General features: G+C 45.9%; 1 protein-coding gene across 1 annotated transcript in view; it reads left to right on the forward strand.

Moving 5' to 3' along the window:
* API5 (apoptosis inhibitor 5) overlaps positions 1-24,534 on the forward strand; it is a gene marked incomplete in the record, with an annotated part of 1,096,633 nt that overhangs the window by 787,504 nt on the left and 284,595 nt on the right. The window contains 1 exon segment of the mRNA XM_044083396.1: positions 21,131-21,187. Coding sequence (XP_043939331.1) covers positions 21,131-21,187 — 57 coding nt within the window.

Genomic DNA, 24,534 nt, shown 5'->3' on the forward strand with positions numbered 1-24,534 from the left:
GATTGGCTATGGTATTCTACCCATATGTGATGACTGCAGATGCATCCTTGAAGGATATAGTACAGTTTTGTACCTACCATAAATGTAGATGTCTGATAGGTATGCATCTGCAGTCAGGTTTACCCTCCCTCCTTCCCCTCTGTGGTATACTTCTTGGGTACTTACCCCTCTTATAGCTAGTTGGGGGGATCTATTATGGTGTATTTGTTTTTATAGTACTGTGCATGTTTGGATTTGTTTCTACAATGCATATCTCCAAATTTTAGCCTTCTTTAGGGGGCACCTGGCATCTGGGGCAAGAAAAACTGAGGAAAATGGCGTCGGCTGATGCTTTTATACCCCAGACGCTCTGACGTCGGGGAAAGTGCGACATCAGCTGAGGCCAGACCCAGACTTTGGAATACGGCCGACCGTAGAGCTGCCTGAGGCAGGACAACCATATGTGATGACTGCAGATGCATACCTATCGGACATCTACATTTATGGTAGGTACAAAACTGTACTTTCCTCATATTTACTCAAAATTCTACGGGATAAATTCACAACTAGGAACCTTCCATCCTTTGCCACATTTTCTTCAGTGTGGGTCCTGTGTATTCTCCCCTTGACCCTTTCCGTTTCTGCCGCCCTCTGCTTACTGATCTCTGTCTCCCAACCTTGTTGAACAATTCGATCTGAACCTTTTTCTGTTTATTTGGAGTACTATCTAAGGCCCGTAGTTGATGAGGACAGTCTCATGAACTTTGTATCTGTTATGAACAATTTAACAGATTTTCTCAAGTTATGTTGTGTTTTTCCACAACTGAGATTTCCTTTTTAGATGTCCACATAACAAGGCTTGAAAATGGGTTACTGAATACATTGGTTTATAGGAAGGCATGCCATAGGAGTACCTTACTTCATAGACACAGCATGCATCCTAGGCATGTCTTTGATAATGTAGTAAAAGGACAAATAATGAAGAGCATCTCGGCTTAACCCTTCGGATGAGGGATATAAGCAAGAATTGGCTGATCTTGGGCAGAGATTTAATGAAAGGGGTTGCAATGGAACAGAAGTAGATAAGGCGGTAGTGGCAGTTAATGAATTAAGGGCTTCTAGGGCACGCCCATATTTCTCAGAAAGGGATAATTATGCTGATACTGTACAATCAAAGAGAACACGTGAATTTGAAGGTACCCTTGTTTTTCACAGGAGGTGTTAGACAAGTTAGAGAAATTATAGAAAAACACTGGGCAACATTTCTAATTGATGATGACATTAATGACATTGTTGGTTCAAGACCTAAGTTCTTGTATAAAAATAAGGAGAACTTGAAACAGATGTTGTGCTATCATTCAATATGTTCACGCAGTACCCCACCTATTGGTGTTGTATATAACACTATGCCCTGTAATCATTGTAGACAATGCCAGTATATTGATACTGACAACGTTTTTATACAGCCTGTTACTGGACATGAATTTCCTTTTCATACTAATACAAACTGTCAGAGTATGAATGTTGTGTACCTTGCTAGGTGTACATTATGTACAGCGTTCTATATTGGGAAAACAAACAGACAACTGAAGGAACGCATTAGAGAACATGTTTATCATATACAAGTTGGTTCAGAACATAATGCTCTTGCTAAACATTGTAAACAGAGGGTTGACACATGGTTTTAGATTTTGTGTTATACAAATTATTATACTGAGCATTAGAGGGGGCGATATAGAAAATTATACTGAGGAATGTGAGTTACGTTGGATCATCCACTGTAGAGTGGATAGAACACCTTGATTAAATGATAAGATCCATTTGAAACCCATCCTCAGAGGAGACTGCCCAGACCAAAGCCTAGGGCACCCCCCCCAATACAAATTGTAAGCCTCCTGTGCCAGGTATATAACATTATGTACACACATAAAAAATTTTTTACTTTTATTATATATGTTCATTATATGTCATTTTTATTGCGTATAAACATTTTATTCTGATTTATTGATGCTTATGTCTACGCATTATATGCATAATAGGATTAAAAGGTGGTTTGAACCGTTACGCATATGATTGATATCAATGATGTACACTGTTGGTTTAGCCTATGGGGTTTGTTACACAGTTTTTAAACCATTGTCTGATAAAAGATTTAAAGTCTAATGAAGCCTCATGGTGAAAGCGCTTACTTTTTATGTCTGCTAATAAATATCTTCAATTTTATTCTGAAGTTTTGGTTTTGACTGTTATATCTGTTCAATCCATTGGAATATCTGCTGGTGATACACTATTAACGCTTCTAACTGCTGTTTTTCGCTCCGGTGAATGTTTGGGAGCTGGTTGCTGACTTTATTCTTTGTATTTAGACTTTAGTTTGCGCTAATTTTCTGAGTTTTTGCTTATTGCATTCTGTTGTGCTTGGCTGTCGCTTTCCGCTAGGCCTACAACCCCTATCCTATCTCTCAAACTTTAGTTTTTCCTTACCAGACCCGTTTAAGTTATAGGATTCATCTTCGTTTTTTGGTTTTAGCCCATTTAAATTAGAGGGCTCCCACTTTCTACTTCTCTTCCCTTCAAAGAGGTTTTGTCGTTTTAGTTAGGCATCTCCTTTGGCTAGAGGAGATCGCCATTTTAGTTAGAGACCTTTCCTCTAGTCCCTTCTCTGCGTGTCTGTTAAAAAAAAAACAAACAAAAAAAAAATAGCAGTAGGGTAGCTTTTATGTATTTACCTGGCTTTTGTGTGGTGTGCTTAATAGTTGGATAGCTTTTTGGTAGTCTTTCTAATGATCTTTAATATAGTTTTTTCATGAACAGTGTTGTTCTGGTTGTGTTTCCACTATGTCCAAGGAAAGGTAAAGAAGTGAAGCAGTCAGGTTTCAAGAAGTGTGACTCTTGTACACAGAAAATGTCTGTAACCGGCAGGCACACTAGTTGTGTCTATTTCTGAGGTGCAGTACACCTTCAGGATTCCTGCTCCATTTGCCGTGGCTTTAGTTCCAGGGGTACTGCAAGAACACAAGAATAAAGTTATAGTTAGGGGATTGCTCAAAGGTTATTTTGCTGAGGCATTAGAAGGAAACCAGACCTCATCTAAATCTTCCCAATCCCCAAGGTCTGAAAAATCAACAAAAAGAGCTTCTTCTTCGGCTCCTGTTTCTGAGCTGGCAAAAAAGCCATCTAAGGACACTACTTCGGACCTGAATGTTTTCGGTCCCGAAAACACCACTCCTTTGGTTTCACCAGTTTTGCCGGAACCGACTAGGAGCCATAGCTGGAGACGGTCCCCAACCTTGGAGCCGGTCTTCTCAAATCCTCAGTCACCTCTTTTGCAGTAGGTGGCTGGTAGTCTAAAATCCTCAACCCTGTCCTCTTGATCCTCCAGGAAGCTCACCTGATGTCGACGTTGAGTGGGTGGTCAAGAGGCTGCTTTGGACTCCAGCTCTGGCTAAGATCCTTTCGAGCCCACACCATAAGGAAGTGGAATTGACATCTGTTATTGCCCTGTCTTCTGCTCCTCCTCTGACCAGAGTGGTTTTGGAGCCAGAGTGTTTGGATGTCTTTGTGGTGGACCTGCCAGTTCCGAGACTCACCCCTGGGTTTTCGGCCCTGACTTCTGCTCCAACCTTTTTAGTATCATCTTTTGTCGGGGGTCTGGGAGCTGATGCTCACCCGTCGGGTCCGGGAAGGAGAGTCGGATCGGACCCTTGTTGGATCCAAACCTACCTCTCTGGGCAGGTGAGCTTGGGGCCTACATCAGGCTCTGAGACCACCTCCTTGGTATGGGGGAAGTCTCCTGGCTTTTCAGAGTTGGAAGCTCCCTTGGGCCTGGGTCGTGGTGCCTTCGAGGTGATGAGGAGTGTGCTATCACCCCTGGTGGCTCCACCCTCAGATCCAGGCACTCTTCCCCTGAAAGTGCCAGTATTTGCCTCTGTACCATCCCCCCCCCCTAGGCGTAGAGAACCAATGCCCCAGGACGCCCCATTGGGTGAATCACTGTCTTCTGAAGCCTCCCCAGAAGACTTCTCTGGAGAAGTCCCTTGGAAGAGAACTTGTAAGAAGAAACCTCTAGACTCCCTGAGGAGTCTGTCATGTCGGATACAGATTTAGAGGATTCAGAAGGGTCCTCACAGTCGCACTGTGAGGATATCTCCTTCTCAGACATCCTAGAGATCCTAAAGCAGAGAGGTGGCTGGAAGAACCTTTTCCCTTCTGAAGATGAGTCCGTATACCTGGAGGCATTTGGATCTTGACCCACCACCTATTAGGTGTCTCCGGTTTTTGATCAGCTCCTTGGTGTAGTCAATCGAAAGCCATGGGGTTCCCCAGAATCTGTGGAACCTGTTCTGAGGAGGCCCAACAAATTCATAACTGCCCCTTCCGACAAGGAATTCTTGACCAAAGGTGTCACGGTAGATGCTATGGTGGTGGCGGCGGCCAGCAAGAAGGGAGTTAGCTGAGACTACATCTGTCCAGCCACCGAATAAGGAATTTTGAATGATGGACAGATATGGGAAGCGTATGATCTGAAGTAGTTAACTTCATTTGGGCATCAACCTATGGGTCTTCGGATCCATATCTGATCCGAGCCGGCAGTTTCCAACAGCAGAGATCCGAGCTCGTCTGATCCGAGGGAGGGTTTGCTCTCGGATCCCAGAGAGAGCAGCTCTCCTTCGGCTTTCGACGTGGTGGAGAGGGCTCTGTCGAGGGATTCCAGGCCCCCGGCCACAGCTATGGCTCCGCCCCACACTCCCTCTCAGTTGGCTCCGGCTTCCATCACCCGGCCACAGGGACAGCCTGCTCTAACGTCCCAGGTAGTTCCCTTGTTGGGACATGATGAGCCTGGTGAGGCCTCCTCGGACAGCCTCCCCGAGGAGGTCCCTCACAAGCGCAAGTGCAAAAGGAGGCACTTGGACTCCCCTGAGTCCTTAACCGAGGACACAGATTTGGAGGAAGGGGAAGGCTCCCCAAGATCACCTGCCGAAGACATCTCCTTCGGAGACATCATGGAGATGCTCAGGATAAGGGGAGGGTGGTCCGCCCCAAAGCCTACCTCAGATGAATCTGTGTTCCTGGAGGCGTTTGAAGCAGGCCCGTCTACCTCTTGGGTGTCCCCTCCACCCGACCCCCTGGTAGACCTGATCACTACCAGGGCTTGGAAGGAGCCGGACACTGTGGAGCCCATCCCGAAGAGACCTGATACGATACTTAGTCCCGCCTCCGACAGAATGCACTGGAGTAAGGGATCCCCGGTAGATGCCATGTTGGTGGCGGCAGCCACCAAGAGGGAACTGGCCCAAGAAAGTCCCTCGGTCCATCCTCCTAGTGAGGTGTCTCGGGCGATGGACCGCCTTGGGAAGCGAGTCTTCAGTTCAGCTACCTTCTCGGTAAAGTCACTGAACTACATGGCACATGTCACATGGCTCCAGCGAGACCTTATTAAAGAGTACGCTGGGTCGCCCCCGGAGTCCATGTCGGCGGAGGACAAGCAGTTGTACTCTACCCGAATGGCCACTCTAAGGTCTATTTCTAATACCTCTATGCGGCTACTATTCCATGCTATGGAAGGAGCCGCTAGAGCTAGCAGAGTGGGCGTCGTCATGAGGCGACAGGCGTGGCTCCGCCACTGTGATTTCGCCCTTTAAGGCGTCGTTCGCTAATGCCCCATAAGATGGTTCTGCCCTCTTTGGCGAAACCGTATGCAAAACTTTAGTCCAGCGCAAAAAGGACGGGAAGACGTCTGCCGTCTGAGTCTGCTGCTCTGCTCCCCAGAGGTCTTTCTCCAAGAACCAAAAGGGACAGAAGAAGATGTGGTTCCGGAAGTTGCAACAGTCCCGTGACGCTCCGGACACCCAGTCCTTCCAAGACAAAGGAGGACAGGGTGGACGCTGCCCTAGAGGCAGAGGGGGTCTGAGGAGTTTTGTGTCCAGAGAATCGTTCTCTGATCGGCCCACGCAGCAAGCCTGAGGGTTTACCCGACTGCTCCACTCTGGAGGCAGTCAGGGGGCATTTTTCGAGGCACCTGGCAGCTTTGGAGTCCATCACGACAGATTGGTGGGTGCTTCGTATCATATCCAGAGGTTACCAAATCCCGTTTCTTCATCCCCCTCGCAATCCCAGATTCCTCCCCGATGACCCCCCGATCAGAGGGAGGCTGCGGCTGTGAAAATCCAGCAGCTGCTAGAAAAAAGAGCCATTCAGTACGTCCCCCCAGATCAGTTTGGATCGGGCTTTTGCTCCAGGGTCTTCTTGGTGCCAAAAAAGACGGGGGACTTAAGGCCAATCCTCGATCTATCCCTCTTGAACCTGTCAGTAACCAAGGAAAAGTTCCAGATGGTCACACTTCAATCCATTCTCCCCCTCTTGCAGGAGAACTACTGGATGTGCTCTATAGACCTCAAGGATGCGTACTACCACATCTTGATAGACAGATGCTCCAGGAGGTTCCTCCGCTTCCGGCTAGGAGCCAGTCATTACCAATTCAGGGTCCTTCCCTTTGGTCTCACCACAGCCCCCAGGGTGTTTACCAAGGTTTCGTCAGTTATAGCGGCCCACCTGAGACTCCAGGGAATTCAGGTTTTCCCCTACCTGGGCGACTGGCTCCTGACCGCCCCGACAAGGCATCTACTCTGAGCGACCAGGGACTCTTTCCTCCATTTAGCTCCCCGGCTGGGGATCACAGTCAATGTAGAAAAATCTTCCCTTCTGCCGACACAAATCATAGACTTCATCGGAGCCAGAGTGGATACAAGCCGGCTCCTAGCCTTCTTGACTTCAGACCGACTTCAAACCCTGAGACTCCATGTGCGGGCCATTCTTCAATCCCCAGCTCCTTCAGCAGCTCTGGTCCTGAGGGCCCTAGGGTCGATGGCAGCTGCCATCAACCTGCTGCCCATGGCGCGTTTGCACATGAGGGCCCTGCAATGGACCCTCCAAGTCCAATGGTCCTTCCTGCATTACCCTCTGAACCATCCCATTCACCTCAGCAGGGTTTGCAGGAAGGCCCTTCTGTGGTGGATCCAGTCCCCAGACCCCCTCAAAGGTCGGCACTTTGCTATGTCCCATCCCCTAACCACGGTGACAACGGACGCCTCTCGCCTTGGATGGGGGGGCATTGCCTAGGCAGGACAGTCCAAGGCACATGGAACAACACGGAGACCTCGCTGCATATCAGTGTCCTAGAGATGAGGGCGGTGCTGTTGGCGTTGCAATCACTCCAGAACCTTCTTCCCGTTGGGACTATTGCAGTCCAGACGGACAACATGTCGGTAGTCTGGTATATCAACAAACAAGGAGGAACCAAGTCCTATCCACTTTGCCGAGAGGCCATGAGAGTGTGGGAATGGGCGATCTCCAGCAACCGCTTTCTCATAGTGACGCACATTCCGGGACAGTCCAACATCCTTGCAGACACACTGAGTCGCACGATTCTATCGCCGTACGAGTGGTCTCTGAATCCCGAAGTAGCGAAACAAATATTCTCCAAATGGGGTCAACCTTGTTGCGACCTTTTCGCTTCTCCCTCAAACACGAAGTGCAACGACTACTTCGCTCTAATTCCCCCATCCGGGGAATCCCCCCAAGACGCTGTGGTACATGCTTGGCCACCCAGTCTCCTCTATGCTTACCCTCCTCTTCCTCTAATGCTGAAGTTCTTACAGAAAGCCAGACGGCTGGGGAGCAGAATAATCCTCATTGCCCCAATCTGGCCTCGTCAGGCTTGGTTCCCTTATCTACGGTCTCACCTAGTGAATCCTCCCTGGATTCTTGATCCCATTCCGGATCTGATCTCGCACCCGTTAGACCTCCCGACCCCGAATCTGGACAATCTAAAACTCACAGCTTGGTTGCTCCAGTTCCACTCCTAGCTAGGACTCCCGGTATCTCTTCCCCGGTCAAAGCTATCTTAATGGCGGCCCACAAGCCGTCTACTAGAAGGCTTTATGGTAGCAAATGGAAACTGTTTTCTATTTGGGCGGAGCAACAGAACTTAAACCCCTTTACGGCTCCATTACCTGCGGTGTTAGACACTTTGTCAGGACTTTTCAACCAAGGAGCCAGCTCGTCCACGGTCAGAGTTCAGCTGGCAGCAATTTCACATTATCACGTGGGGAGTGACCTAGGCCCTTTGATCTCAACCAGATTGTGTAAGGCCTTTTTGAAGGGTACCTTCCTACTAAGACCCCCCAGTGAAGGATGTAGTCTCTCCTTGGGATTTAGCTTTTGTGCTCCAGGCTTTGACAGCTCCTCCCTGTAGCTTCAGTGGATCTTAAACTATTATCCTGGAAAACAGTATTTCTCGTTATCACTTCGGCCAGAAGGGTTTCTGAGCTAAAAGCCCTTTCCGCCAAGCCACCGTATTTGACCTTTCACAAAGATAGAGTATCCCTCAGGACCAATCCCTCTTTTCTCCCTAAGATTGCTTCCAAGTGAAATAACAAACTATTAATTTACCTGTCTTTTTTCCCCAATTACCAAAACAAAGATGAATACAAGTTGCACTCATTGGATGACTTCTTGTGTTTATTGCACTCCGCCTTGCACCTGCAGGGACGTGATGTTTGTGTCACCCTTTAGCCAGAGAGTCCTGGGTAGAAAGGAGGAACAGCCTTATGGCCCGCGGGCTATCTTTTAAAGCAGAAGCTGCTCCTCTCTAAGGCTTTAAGCGTCCACCTTCTAAGCCACGTCTGCTCAGGCTATCAGTAGGCTGGAACCTCCGTGGGTTGGCTCCGTTCTGGATGGTGATCGCTCCGCTGGAACCATGCATCTGCCTCGGTAGTGGGTTTGTTCCCTCGGGTCTCGGCACCTTTATCCTTCTAAACCCTCTTCGCTGGACACACTTTATCCAAGCAGCATCGTGCCGCTGAACCTTCTTCCGTCTCAGAGTTCAGGGACTTCGCTCCAATGGCGGCTCGGCCCCGAAGAGATCTCGGGTCCCTTCACATTCTTCCTCACTGCCCGGGTCTCAATGTCACGGAGCTGAAAGCTCGGTGAAGCGGTCCTGATCTTCGGAGAGCTGTCTGACCACCGCTCTGAGAGCCGGTAAGCATCTCCTCCTTGTCCTCTTCACTGGGCTCTCCGTCTCCATAGCCCGCTCATCAGGGAGCTATAGCCTCACCCCTTGAACTTCCTCTCCCCGCCCCGTTCTCTCCGGGGAGCCGTTGGTAATGACTGTTTCTCACCCATCCTCGGAGCCTTCCTCGCTCTGGAGCCCTCGGGTTCACTTTGTCGGAGCGGGAGTATCCCGTCGCCGGGTTTCCCTTGTCGGCCCGGGAGGGGCTAGTGGCATCAGACCCTTCGGCCACCTCAGCCTCCTCTCGGGCTTCGGCTTGCCCTCATCGGCCTGCAGACGGCCTGCCAGCCTTCCTCTTAGTGGAGCCAGGCATTCCTTGAGAGGACTTCTGGATATCTGCTCCCCCCTTCCGGAGCCTTGAGGTGATGAGGAGTGTCCTGGCTCTTGATTGGTCACTCCTCCATCCTCTAGCTCCTCCCTCATCAGTGCCTGCAGACTTGCTTCCCTCTTGCTCAGGCCCAGGGATCCATCGCCCCCCCCAAGAGGATGTTTCCCCTCTTCAGACATCAGGTTTCTCCTGATCCTGCAGGGGAACCCCCGAAGAGGACGTAAGAGAAACACACAGACTCCCCTGAGTCTACTACATCTTCTACCACTTAGATGAGCTCCCTACTCCCCACTTATCCCTCCAGGAGCTCGAAATTGACCTCCTTGAGCCCTCCAAACAGAGGTCGGGGTTTCTGTCTCCATTGACATCCTCCTGAGGATGACCTGGAGTACCTGGAGTCCCCCGCCTCCTCCTCGCTATGGTGGGTGGCGGCGGCAACCCACTGATGCAGGTAGTACTGACATGGATGCTCCAAATTTCACAAGCCTCGGAGCAGGAGAGACCACCATCCATCCAGCTGTGATGTTTTTCCTGACAAACAGTTCCTTTCAAGGGTGTCTCTAGATGCTATGGTATGGGTGCCCCTAAGAAGGAACTGGCTGGATTTTTCAGTACCTGGGTCCATCCTCCCAGGATCCTTCTGCTGACCATGACAGAGTGGAAAGTTGATGTTTCTTCAGCTTACCTTTGCTATGTCACAATTATCTTTTCCATATTCAAGAGGCTTCAACGAGATGTTCTCATGAACTGGGAGAAGTAGTCCAGATCCTTCTGCTGCTTGCTGATGAAAAGATTGCCTCTAGCTTGCCCCTTTAAGGCATATCTAATCCCTCCATGCAGCTCATATCTCAGCAAACAGAGGAGCGTAGCAGGGGCCGAGCTGACAGGAGACAGGACGGACGCCAAGCCTGATGGGGTTTTGTAATTTTATGGACCCTTTTAAGTTCCATAACCCACTTACCCCAGGTATGGTTCGCTTTGTTCGACCTGTGGCCCAGGATCTCTAACCAGGTGTGGTTAGGACACTTCTGCAATCTGTGAGGCAGAGGGGCCAATCCAATTCTTCACCATACCCCCAAAATAAGGGGAAGATGTGCAGGGCAAAGCCCAAGGAGCTAAGCACCGACACTCGTGTCAGTTTAGAGCAGAGGCAGAGGGGTAACAATAATAGACTCAGTCGGGGAAGGGGGTCCTCAGAAACAGTAGCCTGGCAATCCTATCTCCAGAGAAGTATACAACATCACCTCCTGAGAAGCACACTGTCCACCCTGAGGCAAGGTTTAAGGATTTAGCTGTCCCCAGTAGCCTGGGGCTCACCTATCTCAGGAGATGTGGGTAGCCAGCTCTATCATATCCCGAGGGTTAGCAAAATCCCCTTCAAAGGTTTCCTGTACTCCTGGCCAATCCCTTCCAGACATCTTACCCGGGTTCCCCAAATTTGGCTAGACAGGAGGTTTCCAAGACTCCTAGAAAGAGTCATTCCTTTTGTCAAAAGGCACCAGGTAGGGATCCGCGCCTACCAGAGGACTTTGGGTCCCTAAATTTGACAAGACCAAAAGGAACTTATAACTCCAAACAGATTTGTCAAAAGGCAAGAATCACATTCGCCTAGTCCCATCTCTGCCCTTCTGGGCAAGGACAACGGATACCCAGAGCCTTCAGGACACACATCATCACACAAAGAATCACAGACGCCCAGAAGGTTTCTCCCGCCGGCTAGGGACCAGCCTCTAATTCAGAGCTCCGCCCTTGGCTCACTCCCCGGCTTCTGGCTCTGTTTACCACCAAGTGTCAGCTTGTCACCACCAGAGACTGAGACGCCAAGCTTTGCAGGTGTTTCCTATTTGACGACTGATTCCTTAATTCCTCCACCAAGTGTCAGCTTCTTCAGTATAGAGACTTACACTCTACAAAGAATGTTGAGTTCAGAATTTCAGTAAATTTCAAAAATCTTATCTATCCTTGCCAATCTATCAAAACAGGCAGGCTAACAATTAAACACCGCCAGAATGTTAGAAGGATCAACAGATCAACAGGTTCTGGAGATCCCTCTAAGATTCAAGAATTTGCAAAGCAACAATCTGGGCAGTGGATTTATACTGAACAGATGATCGCATCACACATGCTTATTGTTCTCTACCACTGGCTCGCTCACATGCTTTCTGCAGTGGACTGAATTCACGTAGTGATTGATGTGCAGTTTCTTCATGCTCTAAGATGCTTGCACCCAACTAAAAGGTGCCCATCCGCGAACTGGTGGATATCTTCCGGTGGGGCCTCATCAGGCTTCATCTCACCACGGACTCCTCCACCCACCACAGCCACTACGGATGCCTCTCAATGTCCTGGGGGGCATTATCAGGCTTTAATGGCCCCACGTGGACGCGCAGGTTCTTAGAATTACCAGCTTGTAAATGTCCTGGAGATGAGAGCAGCACATCTGTAAGCCCTCAACGACTTTCTTCCCACAGGGACTCATTAGGTACAGACGGACAACATGTCCGTAGTCCTTTATCAAGGCCATCTCTTCTCCAGACTACCTTGATAGCAACGGTAGCGCTTCAGGTCCAAACAAGTTAGCGGACTTCAGCAGCAGATCCATTCAACGCATTATCGAAAGTGGTCCAACCTATTAGCTGGACAGGCTGAGTAGATCCATTCTCTTGATGCCTCCGGAAGTGGTTTCAATCAATCGTTCTTGGATCAGGGATTTTTTTTCTTCACTCACTTGTCTCATCTTTTGCTAATCCTCAAGACAACAAGTGCCTGATTTTCACCTCTTTCCCCTTCCAGGCCACTGAGCCCCTTTTCTAACACAGGATTCTGAGTCACTTCTGTAGCCACCCTCCTTTTAGAGCTGCTGGATTTCATTCAGAAAGCCACCGTTTGAGAGCCAAGTTGATCCTCTCTGGGCATTATTGGCCTCTGATAGCCTTGTTTCCTGCCTCCCAGTTCCTTCATCTGCAGCCCTACATTGGGGTCCAGTCCACCGGGCCCATCCACGCATCGGTCAGCAGCACCGGGCCATTCATTCTCTGGACTCACCAGGCTACCATGCTCACTTCCTACCCTAGCCTTCTTACTCAGTCTCTGACCTTTATGAGACATCCTTACTGTTCTTGCTAGCAAGTGGCTAGGACTGCTTATGCTGTAAGTCAGCTGCTTGGATTTGGGGAAATCGAAATATTGACCCCTCACGTTATTTCCATTTGGTTTTAGATGGCATGGAGGTTTTTCATTCAGGATCTCACATCTACAGTCAAAGTGGCTTCTGGTATCATATTTGGGCATCATGTTGGCCTGCATGACAATAACATTATGTCTCATAGGTTATGTTGCTTTCTGGAGAGGAGTTCCACCTATAACAACACCTATAAAGCTCTGTCCTAATGGATCTAAACTAATGTTGGCATCTTTGATACCCTTCCCTCTCAACCTGCCTGCTTCATGTTCTTGAAGTTAGCTTGACCTGAAAACTATATTTTACTGGCACTTCTGCAAGCAAGAAGGGTTTCCTAGATTCAAAGCTCTGATCTATTCCCCTTTTTATTTTTTTCATAAGGACAGGGTATCATTAAGAACTAACCCCCTTCCTTTCTCCCCAAAAGTCAGATTCCAACCAGAACTAAACTAATCTATAGACCCCCCAGTCTTTCCCCTCTACTATTCCTACAGAGTTCTACAGAAAGACATTTTTTTGTCTGTCCACAAGTCAGCTACCATACTATAGAACTAAACTAAACATGAAAGAAAATCTATTGACCAATTATTTGCAGAAAATGCAGAAAACAGGATAGTCTTCCAGTATCTAGTGATATCCAGGGTTGGGTTGACACCATTTCCTAAGTGTGTACTCTCTCTCCTCAGAAAACAGCTATCTTCTAAGCCAAAAGCACACTCCAACCAACTGTCTATCCAATTCTGCAGCTTTTCAGGATAGACTACCCATTGATGTTTTTTGTGCAGCACTGCCCCACTTGGGCTATGCCCTACACCTTCTCATTACAAGTTGGACTTGGCCTCAGAAATAGGGCCAGTTTTGGTTCCACAGTTCTGTGCTCTCTGTCCAGTATGAGCCACCCGGGATACAGGTGCTAGGACGAAAGTCCCATCCAGTAAGAATCAGATTGACAACTTAACATTTCATTAACATGTGTACCTTTATGTACGCTCCATGTTGCTTGTCTTCTCTCTTCTTCTCTTTCCTCCCCCTTCTTTCCCCTCCTGGCCTGGACCCCTCTTGAAGAGTTCCTATTAGTTCCTTCCCGAGCCTTCATAGCCTCATATGAGGATTAGGAACTTGTGTTATGTTCTATGTTAGGTGTCTCTTCTTTAGTTAGGTAGCAATTCAGAAAACGCAGATCTGATAGTAGTTCCTACTGCTTGCATCAGGATAGGTTGCCTCAGCTGGTAAAAGAGTTCCTAAGCTAAAAGTAGTAGTGAAGGAGCCAGGATCTGCCCCTCGAACCCAGCAAGAAAGAAGGCGAGAAGAGACAATCACACATGGAACGCTGGTGGTGGTACATAACTTCTAATTCATAGACAACTATGTTTCTATTTACACAGAACAGCTGGTCATAGGCAATCAGACCAACTGTTTATTTCCTTTGCTAAATCTAATTTTGGAAAATCCGTTTCAAGTCGCACTGTCCAGGTGGATTTCACAGTGCATTCTACTAGCATATGAAAGTTCCGGCCGGCCCGCACCCCAGGGAGTCCACGCCCATTCTACTAGATCAATTTCCATATCTGCTGCATTTCGTTCTAGAGTCTCATTGGATGAAATTTGTTCGGCAGCCACTTGGGCTTCATCTCGTACCTTTATAAATCATTATAAGTTGGACCTGGTCTCCAGAGGGAGAGCATCCTTTGGCTCTGCAGTGCTCCGGAACATCCTTCCATGAGGACCTCCCAAGATTTAGGTAGCTGGGGACTCTGTCCCATAGGTTAATGCCCAAATGAAGTTAACTACTTCAGATTAAGAAGTTATGTACTCACCATAATGTTCCATCTGAGTAGATAAACTTCATTTGGCAGCAACCGTCCCCCCTCCTTCCCCCTGACCTTCGGATGTTTATATTACTATTTTGTCATCTGATTGTATCGAGGTCAGACCATAGGCTGGCTATTTGGTGCAGGTCTTGCATTAGGCAAACTCGATCTGAGGTCAGGTAGGGTTGGCAGGGGATTATGGGTAAGGGGAGGAGCTTGGAGCTCGGATCTCTGCTGTTGGAAACTGCCTGCTCGGATCCGAAGACCCATAGGTTGCTGCCAAATGAAGTTTATCTACTCAGATGGAACGTTATGGTGAGTACATAACTTCTTATTCTCCTCAGCGGCCTTTACACTCTGGTCACTGAACTACTTAACTCATTTTACCAGGCTTCAGAGGGATCTCTTGAAGGAGCTAGGAGATACCCTCCAAAGTTCTACAGCTGCAGGGGTGTCAGACAAGGTGATCTGTCAGCTTGCTACCTTAAGTTCTGTAGTCAACTCCTCTATGAGGCTCATCTCTTTCGCAGCTGATGGAGCGAGTAGGGCAGCAGGCACAGGAATAGCTCTGAGGAGACATTCCTGGATGCACCTTTGTGAGTTTGCTGAGCCCTTTAAATCTTCCTTCATAAATGCCCCTTTTGACTGCTTGTCCTTGTTCAGGCCAAAAATTAGAGAGACTGACCAGGTGCGAACAAGAAGGTAAAACTCTGTCTGCTGTGGGGATACGTTTTTCTGTCCCCTACCAGACCTTATCGCAAAGGACAGAAAGGCAGGAAAATGTGGTTCCGTAAATCCCAAAGAGCTTCGCTGGATGCACGTGGTGACATTTCCCCCAGGGGCAGAGGGGGAAATAACAATAGAAAACACCGACCTCATAGCAGAGGGGGGGTCCACAAAATCAATGCGACAGATACGTTTTCTGACGGACCCTTCCAGTGCTTCTGAAAGGAGGCTCGCCTTCCCACCTCTGGAGGCAGTCGGGGGCAGACCATCACTGTACCCAAAAGCCTGGCTGAACATCACTGAAGACAAATGGGTACAGTCAGTAATATCCAGGGGATACAACATACCCTTCTCCATCCCACCCCTACAAACAAGATCAGTCCCCGACATTCCACCCTGTCTAAGGGATCAGGCAACCCTAGAGGTACAAAGGTTGCTAAGAAAAAGAGTCACCCAAGACGTCCCCCACAGACCAAATTGGATCCGCAACTTACTCAAGATTCTTTTTACTTCCAAAGAAAACAGGGGACTGGAGACCCATCTTGGATCTCTGCAGGCTGAACAAGTCCATAAAAAAAGCAAAGTTCTGGATGGTGACACTGCAGTCTATACTCCCTTTTCTGGGACATGGCAATTGGATGTGCTCATTCGATCTTCAGGATGCATACTACCATATAAAAATGGGCAGGTGATACAGGTGATATTTATGCTTCCGGCTAGTAGCCAGCCATTACCAATTCAGATCTCTGCCCTTTGGCCTCACTACAGCCCCCAGAGTGTTTACCAAATGCATGGCAGTAGTCACGGCTCACCTGAGGCATCTAGGATTCTAGGTGTTTCTGTACTTAGACGACTGGCTCCTGACAGCCGCCACCGAGCATCTACTAACAAAGCATGAGACACCACCAGCCATCTATGCTCAGAACTGGGCAATTCCATAAATTTCAAAAAATCTGCCTTGTTGCCATCACAGCATACTGCATTCATAGGGGCAGACTTGGACACAAAAGACATGGTAGCAAAATTGCCTCACGACAGGGTACAGACACTGCGACATCGTGTCTCATCTTGCTCTTGAAGAAGAAAGTAAAGGCAAAGTTTGTTCTAAAGGTCTTGGACACAATGTTGGATGCTGTAACACTACTACCTTTGGCACGTCTACATGCGAGTCTCCTAAAGTGGCTACTCTTTGCTCAGTGGTCCATGCAAAAGTTGCCCATATCCCACAAGATCTTAATCACAGACTCCTGCAAGAAGGACCTTATCTGGTGGCTTCAATCCACACAGGTAACTCTAGGAAGACCATTCACTCTCCCTCAGCCAGTAGCTACAGTGACCATGGATGCTTCACAGATTGGGGGGGGCATTATCTGGAAAGACCGTCTAAGGAACTTGGCAGGAACACGAGTACCATTTGCACATCAATGTCCTAGAAATGAGAGCGGTGCTTCTGGCGTTGCAGGCATTCCAGAACTCTCTTCCACCAGGTACGATTGCAATACAGACCGACAATATGTCGGTAGTGTAGTACATCAACAAACAAGGCGGAACCAGATCCTACCCCTCTGTTGAGAGGCTCAGAGTATGGCAATGGGCAGTCTCTTCTCAACGTTTTCTGATTGCAATGCATATTCCGGGAAAATCCAACATGATAGTGGACAAATTAAGCAGAGCAATTTTGATGCCTCATGAGTGGTCCCTGAAGCAGGAAGTTGCGAGCCAAATTTTTCGCAAGTGAGGCCAGCCTTGCTGCGACCTCTTTGCCACGTCCATGAACACCAAATGCAGCAGTTGCCTTGCCCTAATCCCCCCTCTGGGGGGAGTCACCACGGGTTGCACTTGTTCACGATTGGCCCCCGGGACTTCTTTATACCTTTCCCCTGTTTCCACTCATCTCCAAATTCCTACAGAAATCGTTGAGTTGCAGGTTAATTCTCATTGCTCCATACTGGCCTTGTCAGATCTGGTTCTCTTTCCTTTGGCCCCATCTCCGAGAGGAGCTGTGGATTCTAGACCCGGTACCAGATATTCTGACTCATCAGTCAGGAACGCCCCTTCCCTCTATTCAAACCCTCAAACTGACTGTTTGGCTGCTCCACTTCCAATCTTAGCCAGGCTTCCAGACATATCCCTTGCAGTGCGACACATTCTGGTTTCATCTCATAAAACAACATCTAGATAGAAGCCTGTATGCTAACAAATGGTAAAGATTTTCTTTTTGAGCTTCCAAGAATCACATAGACCCCTTCACAGCCCCTGTAACTACAATTTTAAATTTCTTAGAGATTTTCAGTGAAGGTGCTGCAGCAGCCGCAGTACAAGTACAATTAGCTGCCATATCTAACTACCACATAGGAGACATGGGATTAAAAATAATGTCTCATAGGTTGTGCAAAGCCTTCCTGAGAGGTACTTTTCCGCTAAGGCCTCCGGTAAGGAACCACAATCTCCTTGGGACCTCAGTTTGGTACTGACTACTCTTGATTCTCCCACCATACGAACCAGCCTCCTCTTGCCAACTAAAATTTCTGACCTGGAAGACTGTCTTTTTAACAGCCATTACTTCAGCTAGGAGGGTTTCAGAGCTCCAACCTCTGTCCATACGCCCCCCTATTTTGTTTTCACAAAGCAGAGTTTCCCTTGGAACGAATCCTTCATTCCTTCCCAGAGTATGTTCCGAGACCAATTTGAATCAGTCCATTGACCTGCCTGTCTTCTTTCCAAACTATGGCAACAAGGCAGAATATAAACTACATAAATTGGATGTCCACAGGCAGTTACGTTTTACTTGCATAGAACAAAGGAGTTTAGAAAATCTGACCAGCTATTCTCCTTCTCAGATAACAGAAAAGGTGCACCAGTTTCAAAAGTTACCTTTTCAAAATGACTTACTTGCACACTTACCTATACATGTAATTCTCAGCATAAACAACTGCCAGGACAGATTTGAGGACACTCAACAAGAGCTATGTCAACTTCGACTGGCTTTCAGGCCAGACTACCTATGGACTTAATCTGTGCTGCAGCCACATGGGTCAATCCTCATACCTTCATCACTCATTACAAAGTAGATGTGGCCTCCTGGAACAGGGCTTCAGTTGGTTCCACTGTTCTGAAGAGCTTATTCCCTTGAGCTACCCGAGAAAGAAGGTGCTGGGGATGCTGTCCCAACCAACAAGAATGAAGGTGAGATGGGACAACATAGCATTAAGAAGTTATGTACTCACCATAACGTTCCATGTTTGTTTTCCATAATCTCACCTTCATTCTTGCATCCCACCCTCCTTCACCCAACCTTTGCTCCTGGAGGATTGAGAGGAAATTGTTATTGCTGGTAAAATTTTCTCTGCTTCCCTTCTTGCCTTATGAGACATAGACTAGATTTGTTACCATTGCTTTTAGTATATGTTTTCTTATATGTTAGTAGTAGGCAAACAAGATCTGGTTAATCTTTCCTAGGCATTATGGGTTAGGGTATAGCCTCGAGCCAGTGGAAGCTCTTGAGCTTTAGTAATAGGCTGAGACATAACAGATGCTCTGTTCCGAACCCAACCAGCAAGAATGAAGGCAAGATAATGGACAGCAAACATGGAACGTTATGGTGAGTACGCAACTTCTTATTTTCCATCTTAACTCACTTTTGAAGTTTCCTTCCTCTGCATCATATTTGAAATTCTTAATTAGCATGCTTGCCTGTTGGCATTGTTGGGGTTTGTGTTTTAGAAAATATACTTGGTGGCTGCTACTTCATCTTGTACCATCTTGGGAGGTGAAAGCTCTCATGTGTAGGGAACCATACCTTGTCTTTCACCTGGTCTAGTTATCCTTGGAAGCAGATGTCACTGATTCACATTATTCATCTACCTTTTTTTCATTAAAGGGGCATAAACCAGATGTGAAAGGTATCTCAAGACTATGGATGTGCACTGTCATCTCCAGTTCTACCTGAAGTGCATCTGAATTCAGGAAGTCCTTCGCTCTAAGGAGGAAAGGACACAGAATCACCAATCAAATTTGTTTTAAATGCATTGCCATCTTTATTTCCTTTTGCTGTTCAGTAACTTGTTCTTTGAAGCTGCTGAGGTCATAGGCTTCTTCGCCAGAGATTTTTCTGATTTCACTGGGTATATTAGGAGATATCTCTATTGCAAAATTCTTTGCATTTGCCAATTTGTCCTTAGTTAACACCTTCCTCAAACATTATTGACTCATCTGTGACTTCCGGAGTTGGTCAACCCTTAGTGCTTCAGTTCTTAGACACAGACAGCTGTCTGGCTTCTACCATCCTGTTGGGTAGACTGCTTGAGATTCAGCCCAGTCCTTGTCTCATCAAGGAAGGTATCTTTATAGATCAGCTGACATGATGAGAACGTGCTGTATATAAACAGTTGGGGTCTCGACCGGATGGGCCCTGGATACTTCTGTATCCATCCTGGCTTTTGTAATAGCTTGCAAGTCAGGCATCAGTATACTTGCATATTGCTTCCCAGAAGTGTAAGTATGTCATCTTTATTGTTTATTTTTTGATTTGCAGGATGTTAGTGTCCTAGTGATTGGGGCAGTAGGCTGATATTGGAAGCTAGGCATGCTTGTATAGTCTGCATTTAGATGTCTGGACAAAGACTGGCATTGGATGCCCTTCTCAGAGAGCAGGACCTTCTGATGATGGGGTAATAAATTATAATTATTTGGGAAGGTGAGAGGAGAGGGTCCCCTCCATAGGTCAAATGATGGTAAGAATCTACATTTTTATTTCTTCTTGTGAAGCAATGGTATGGAGGTAGTCACTTCTAATAAAAGAATTTCTGCACTTCAGTCTTAACTCTACAGGGCAACACTATGTGGTCTTCCATGGTGGCAAGACATGAGTGAAGTCTGATTGTGCGTATGTGCCTAAAGTAATTTTTTTCTGTTTTGTTGAAGTAATCTCCTTCAGCTACCAATCCATACATCACTTAGAATGTTCACAAAAATGAGTGTCACATGGTGAAAATGATAGGAAGGCAGACAATGTGTTTGTTATGAAAAGCAAGCAGTAGTTCGTCTTACCTTAACGCACCCAAAATAGTTTGTTATTCCCCTTCAGGTGTAGTGAGACTGTGGAAGGACCTGACTGGGCTCACTTCAGTTTAGCTGCTACCACATGTCTGTATTTCAAAATACCTCTCCCCATGATATCCAAGGGGCATTGACTTGGGCTGATGCTAATACTTTTGCAAACATTAAAAGTTGTATGTCAAGTCCAGAGAAGAGAGCAGAGTTTGAAGTACTGCAGCTCTATATGGGTCTTTTTGTCATCATCCTCCTTTTTGGATGGTTATTTCTTGTGAACATCCCATACATTTCAGATTGTTGGTCACTCTCCCAAAATTAGGTAGTACAGTTGTGTGAGAGTCACTAACAGTAGGTCCTTCCACTTGCAAAACCCCTGCTTCCTTCAGTCTGTGTTCCATTTTGTTAAGTACATAGTTCTGTTTTTGTTATACTTGTGTGTATACACACACACACACACACACACACACACACACACACACACACACACACACACATATATTATAAAATTGCACACATATATATTGAAAAGTGCATCAGTGCATTTTACTGCTCTTTAAATACAATATTGCAGTATTGTTTGGGTTTTCTCACTCAGAACACAGTTAAGCTCCTGCCACTGTTGATTATGGAGCGTGGTCTGCAATAGAAAGTAACTGGTGCATACTGGCACTCAAGACTAGCACTGGCTTTTATGCGTGTGTGTGGGGGGGTAGTACATTCCCTAAATAAAAATGACCAGTTTGGATGCTTTCCACGGCTAGAAAGCTTGCATGTATGGATTACTGTCCATGTGACTTGTCTCTCGTAGATTTACTCTTACTTTGTGATTACTTTGTATACTTGTTTTATACCATTTGAGACAGTTGTTTCAGAAAGTTCTCCAGAAGATCTGTGAATATAAGGCATGTTAAGATGTGATTTGTTTTTATGACTTATTTTTGTAAAAAAATATTTCATTGCTTCTTTTTTCACCCTTCCAGAACAAGATTAAAGTTGTTGCCTTGAAAATAACAAACAACATCAATGTTCTCATCAAGGTAATTTATTTTTTAATTAAATATGTGCAACTTTCTAGGGCCAGTGACATTTGTCTTTCCACACAGTTGCTCACTCTGGTTGGTCTGTTTTATCTGTCCTGCTAGCTGGGAGTTGGAAGATTGGAACCATCATACTGTAGTTCCTAGAAAATTTTATTTGATTATTGTACTTATGGGTCTTGAAAATGGGATATAGGAGGACATGGCCTGTAGTAATGCCAGTATTAAAATGAGCTTGCAGCCTTTCATGCTTATTTTCTCACTTCTGATGTCTTTGCATGCCCCATCCATGTCAAGGGCTGCTTTCATTTTGCCACTTCACTCATCCATTACGGGAAGAGTAAGTAGCACCTCTAATAAACACTCTTCCCTATAGAAAGAGGTGGTGCGGCTGCTGTATCTTCCATGATGACAAGCCATCTTGTGCACTGTACAGTAGTAAGACCCAACACACTGACAGCATGGGAAAAAACTATTATCCTGGCAGAGTTCTGTGTTAAACTATATCAACCTGGTCTCCTAAAGGGCACTTTAGCAAACTGTATTTTTTATAATGCCATGAACCAGTGTCTGCTGTTAGTGATGTATACCCTGTGCTGACTTTCCTACATTATTATCTTAATTCTCTATTCATTTGGTATTTCAATTTTTGACATTTTCTCATACTGTAATACTCCCTGTTTAAGTTGCTATAATTTTATTATGCTTCTTCTGGTATATGATCTGTATGTCCTTGCTATTTTGTATGCATTCTTTGTCCCTGCTGCTTGAACTGTCATAGTATGTGTCGTATTCCTTGGAAAATTTTTAACCTCCTCTTTGGATGCATGTATATAACCTGAGCAGTCCCTTCCCATCAGATGATGAGGTGCTTTTATATCTTCTGAGAGGTAAATCAAAACATTTGCTTTACACACTTTCTCTATCACTTTAGATTTTCTTCATTAGTGCCATTCTTTGCTATGTGAAAACCAGTGTTATTCTCGCTGCTACCTTAGAATATACCTAGCTAAATGCACAAGACACTTACATGCCCTCTTCATTTCTTCTCACTTTCATTATGACAGGCCTGTTGTTGTTGCCATAGTAGTTAGTTTTATCTATTTAGAAGCTTATTGTTTCATGCAAGTGAATATGCATGTTTTCCAACAGTTTTTGCAGAAATTCAAAGAAAAAATATCTTCAGGTATGTTAATATAAGCAGTTATACTGTTTACACCTCTGTAAGGTATTTTCCCTGTCTTTTACTGTTTCACAAAATGGAAATAAAGCAAAGCAGTTAATGACAGGCAAAAAGAATATATATTTTTAGACTTGACAACATTTTCAATGGAGGAGCTTGGAGATTTAAATAAGAAGGGCACGTTCTTAAGTACTGCTCAGGATGATACTTCTACTCTGGCAGTTCCCAGAAGCAGAAGATGGCAAGTTCTTTAAAGTACATAATGTCTCCTCACCAATCCCTGTACTTTACAGCATAAATGATAAATTCGCACTAGCATCAGTAGCTACATTGATGTCACCTGGGATCCTCCCTAACACCTGTTGTTGAACTAGACTAGTACATCTAAGGTATTAAAACAAGCTGTTCTCACACTATTTATCCCAAATACTGCCACTTTTTCGGTTATACCAGTTTTTGACTGTTTTTCAGTGAGTAGTATAGTACAGGCAGTTTTATAATGGCAGCAAGGGTCTTCATTGGTCCTTTGCTTCACCAAGATGTTCTGTCTGTCATTAAAACCCCTGTAAGTAAGTTCCCATTCAAGTTAATCAAAAATCCTTGCAGCAAAACAGAAAATAAAATTTCTTTCATTGGTTTATTTTAATGATGCCTTTTACTTGACCAGATTTTCTTCTTTCACACATTCCCAAACTAAGAATAACTCCTCACAACCTACAGGTTCATCCCAGAAGATCTGTCCTATGTAGATGCTGTTAACTGTTCATTTGCACATACTATTAACTGTATAGGCATCTATTTTAATTGGCCTTCAGAGAAGCCCCTCAACTCCAGTGAGGAGATGCAGAAAGAAATAAGAAGCTGTCAGAATCAAAATGGACAGTTCAGTCATTTTTTTTCAAGCAACGCATAAATAATTATTTTTCCTTGTAATGACAGTTCCATCACCCTGATACTTTTTTGGATGGCCTTAAGTCTAAACATTAAGAGCTGTAATACGTAACCAGCAACACCAAAGAGAATAGGCAGTGATCTGTGAAAAGATAGAATTTACTTAATATTATATGGCGGAGCCTGCCACCATTTTGCCTGTTATCAGTGAATAAAAGCCTTACCCTTTGGCAAAAAATCAGTACAGTTGGAACTTTGAATTGTTTAGCCCATGTAGTTTTGTGGCAGATTTCAGTTTCAGAGCAGGTTCAGGAAATATTATATGCTTCACTAAACTGTGAATGTTCTTCGTGTTTCACTGTTGCAGTCATTACATTCGGGTAATCAGCTGGCAGGTTGCCTTCAGTCGGCCTGAATAACAAAGTGTTGGGTCCTGCGTCGGTTGCTGTCTCCTCTTCCATGACATCAGGTCGTCAGGGGTATAAAACATGCAGCCGACTCCATTTTAATCATTCTTTCTTGCCGAGCGGTGCCCGAAGCAGAAGCAGTTCGCAAGTGCTCAGTCGGCTGACTCCTGAAATTTTTGTATTCGAGTTTCAGAACCGTAGTCTTCAAACTAAAGCTAAGTACCCCATTGGGGAAACTTTTTCTTGCTCCTTACCGATGACAGTAAATTTAATAATTGCATTACTTGTGGGAAGCAAATACCTCATAAGGATTTTCATTTGTACTGTATTCCTTGCCTAGGCCCTGATCACAATGTGCCTTGCTGTCGGTTTTGTGCTAAATTTAACCAACGCACTATTAAGCGTCTGTATATTTTTGCTTCTAAATATTTTGATTCAAGATTTAGCTACCTTGAAATGTTGTCGGTTAGCAGTCCGACTACCGGAGTTCACAAAAAACACAAGGAAAAAGACTGAGACAGACCATCGAGGTCCAAAATCGACGAAGAAGCTTCTCCTAAGCCAGTCGCTGGTATTCAGTGAGGCGCTTTCGCAGCCCCTGGTACCCGCTACTTTTGAGTCTTAGGCCTCTACCGAGACCCATTCAGAGTCTGGTATGCAATGAGATTCGCAAAGTATTGAACCCACGGATGTCTCTCCCTTGGATAGGTCCGGAGCCGCTGAGCAGGCACTGGCTTCTGAGGGTGTTTTCAGGCCTCAACATTTTTACATTAAACCGAAGCCAGCAACAAAAACAAGGTCAAAAGCAATTTCTGTGTCTAAAAAACCGAAGCATGAGCCATGTGCTCAGGCCCTATGCCTAAAAA

This window comes from Protopterus annectens, chromosome 9.part0 (assembly GCF_019279795.1).
Source record: "Protopterus annectens isolate FY-2018-M chromosome 9.part0, PAN1.0, whole genome shotgun sequence".
Lineage (NCBI taxonomy): Eukaryota > Metazoa > Chordata > Ceratodontiformes > Protopteridae > Protopterus > Protopterus annectens.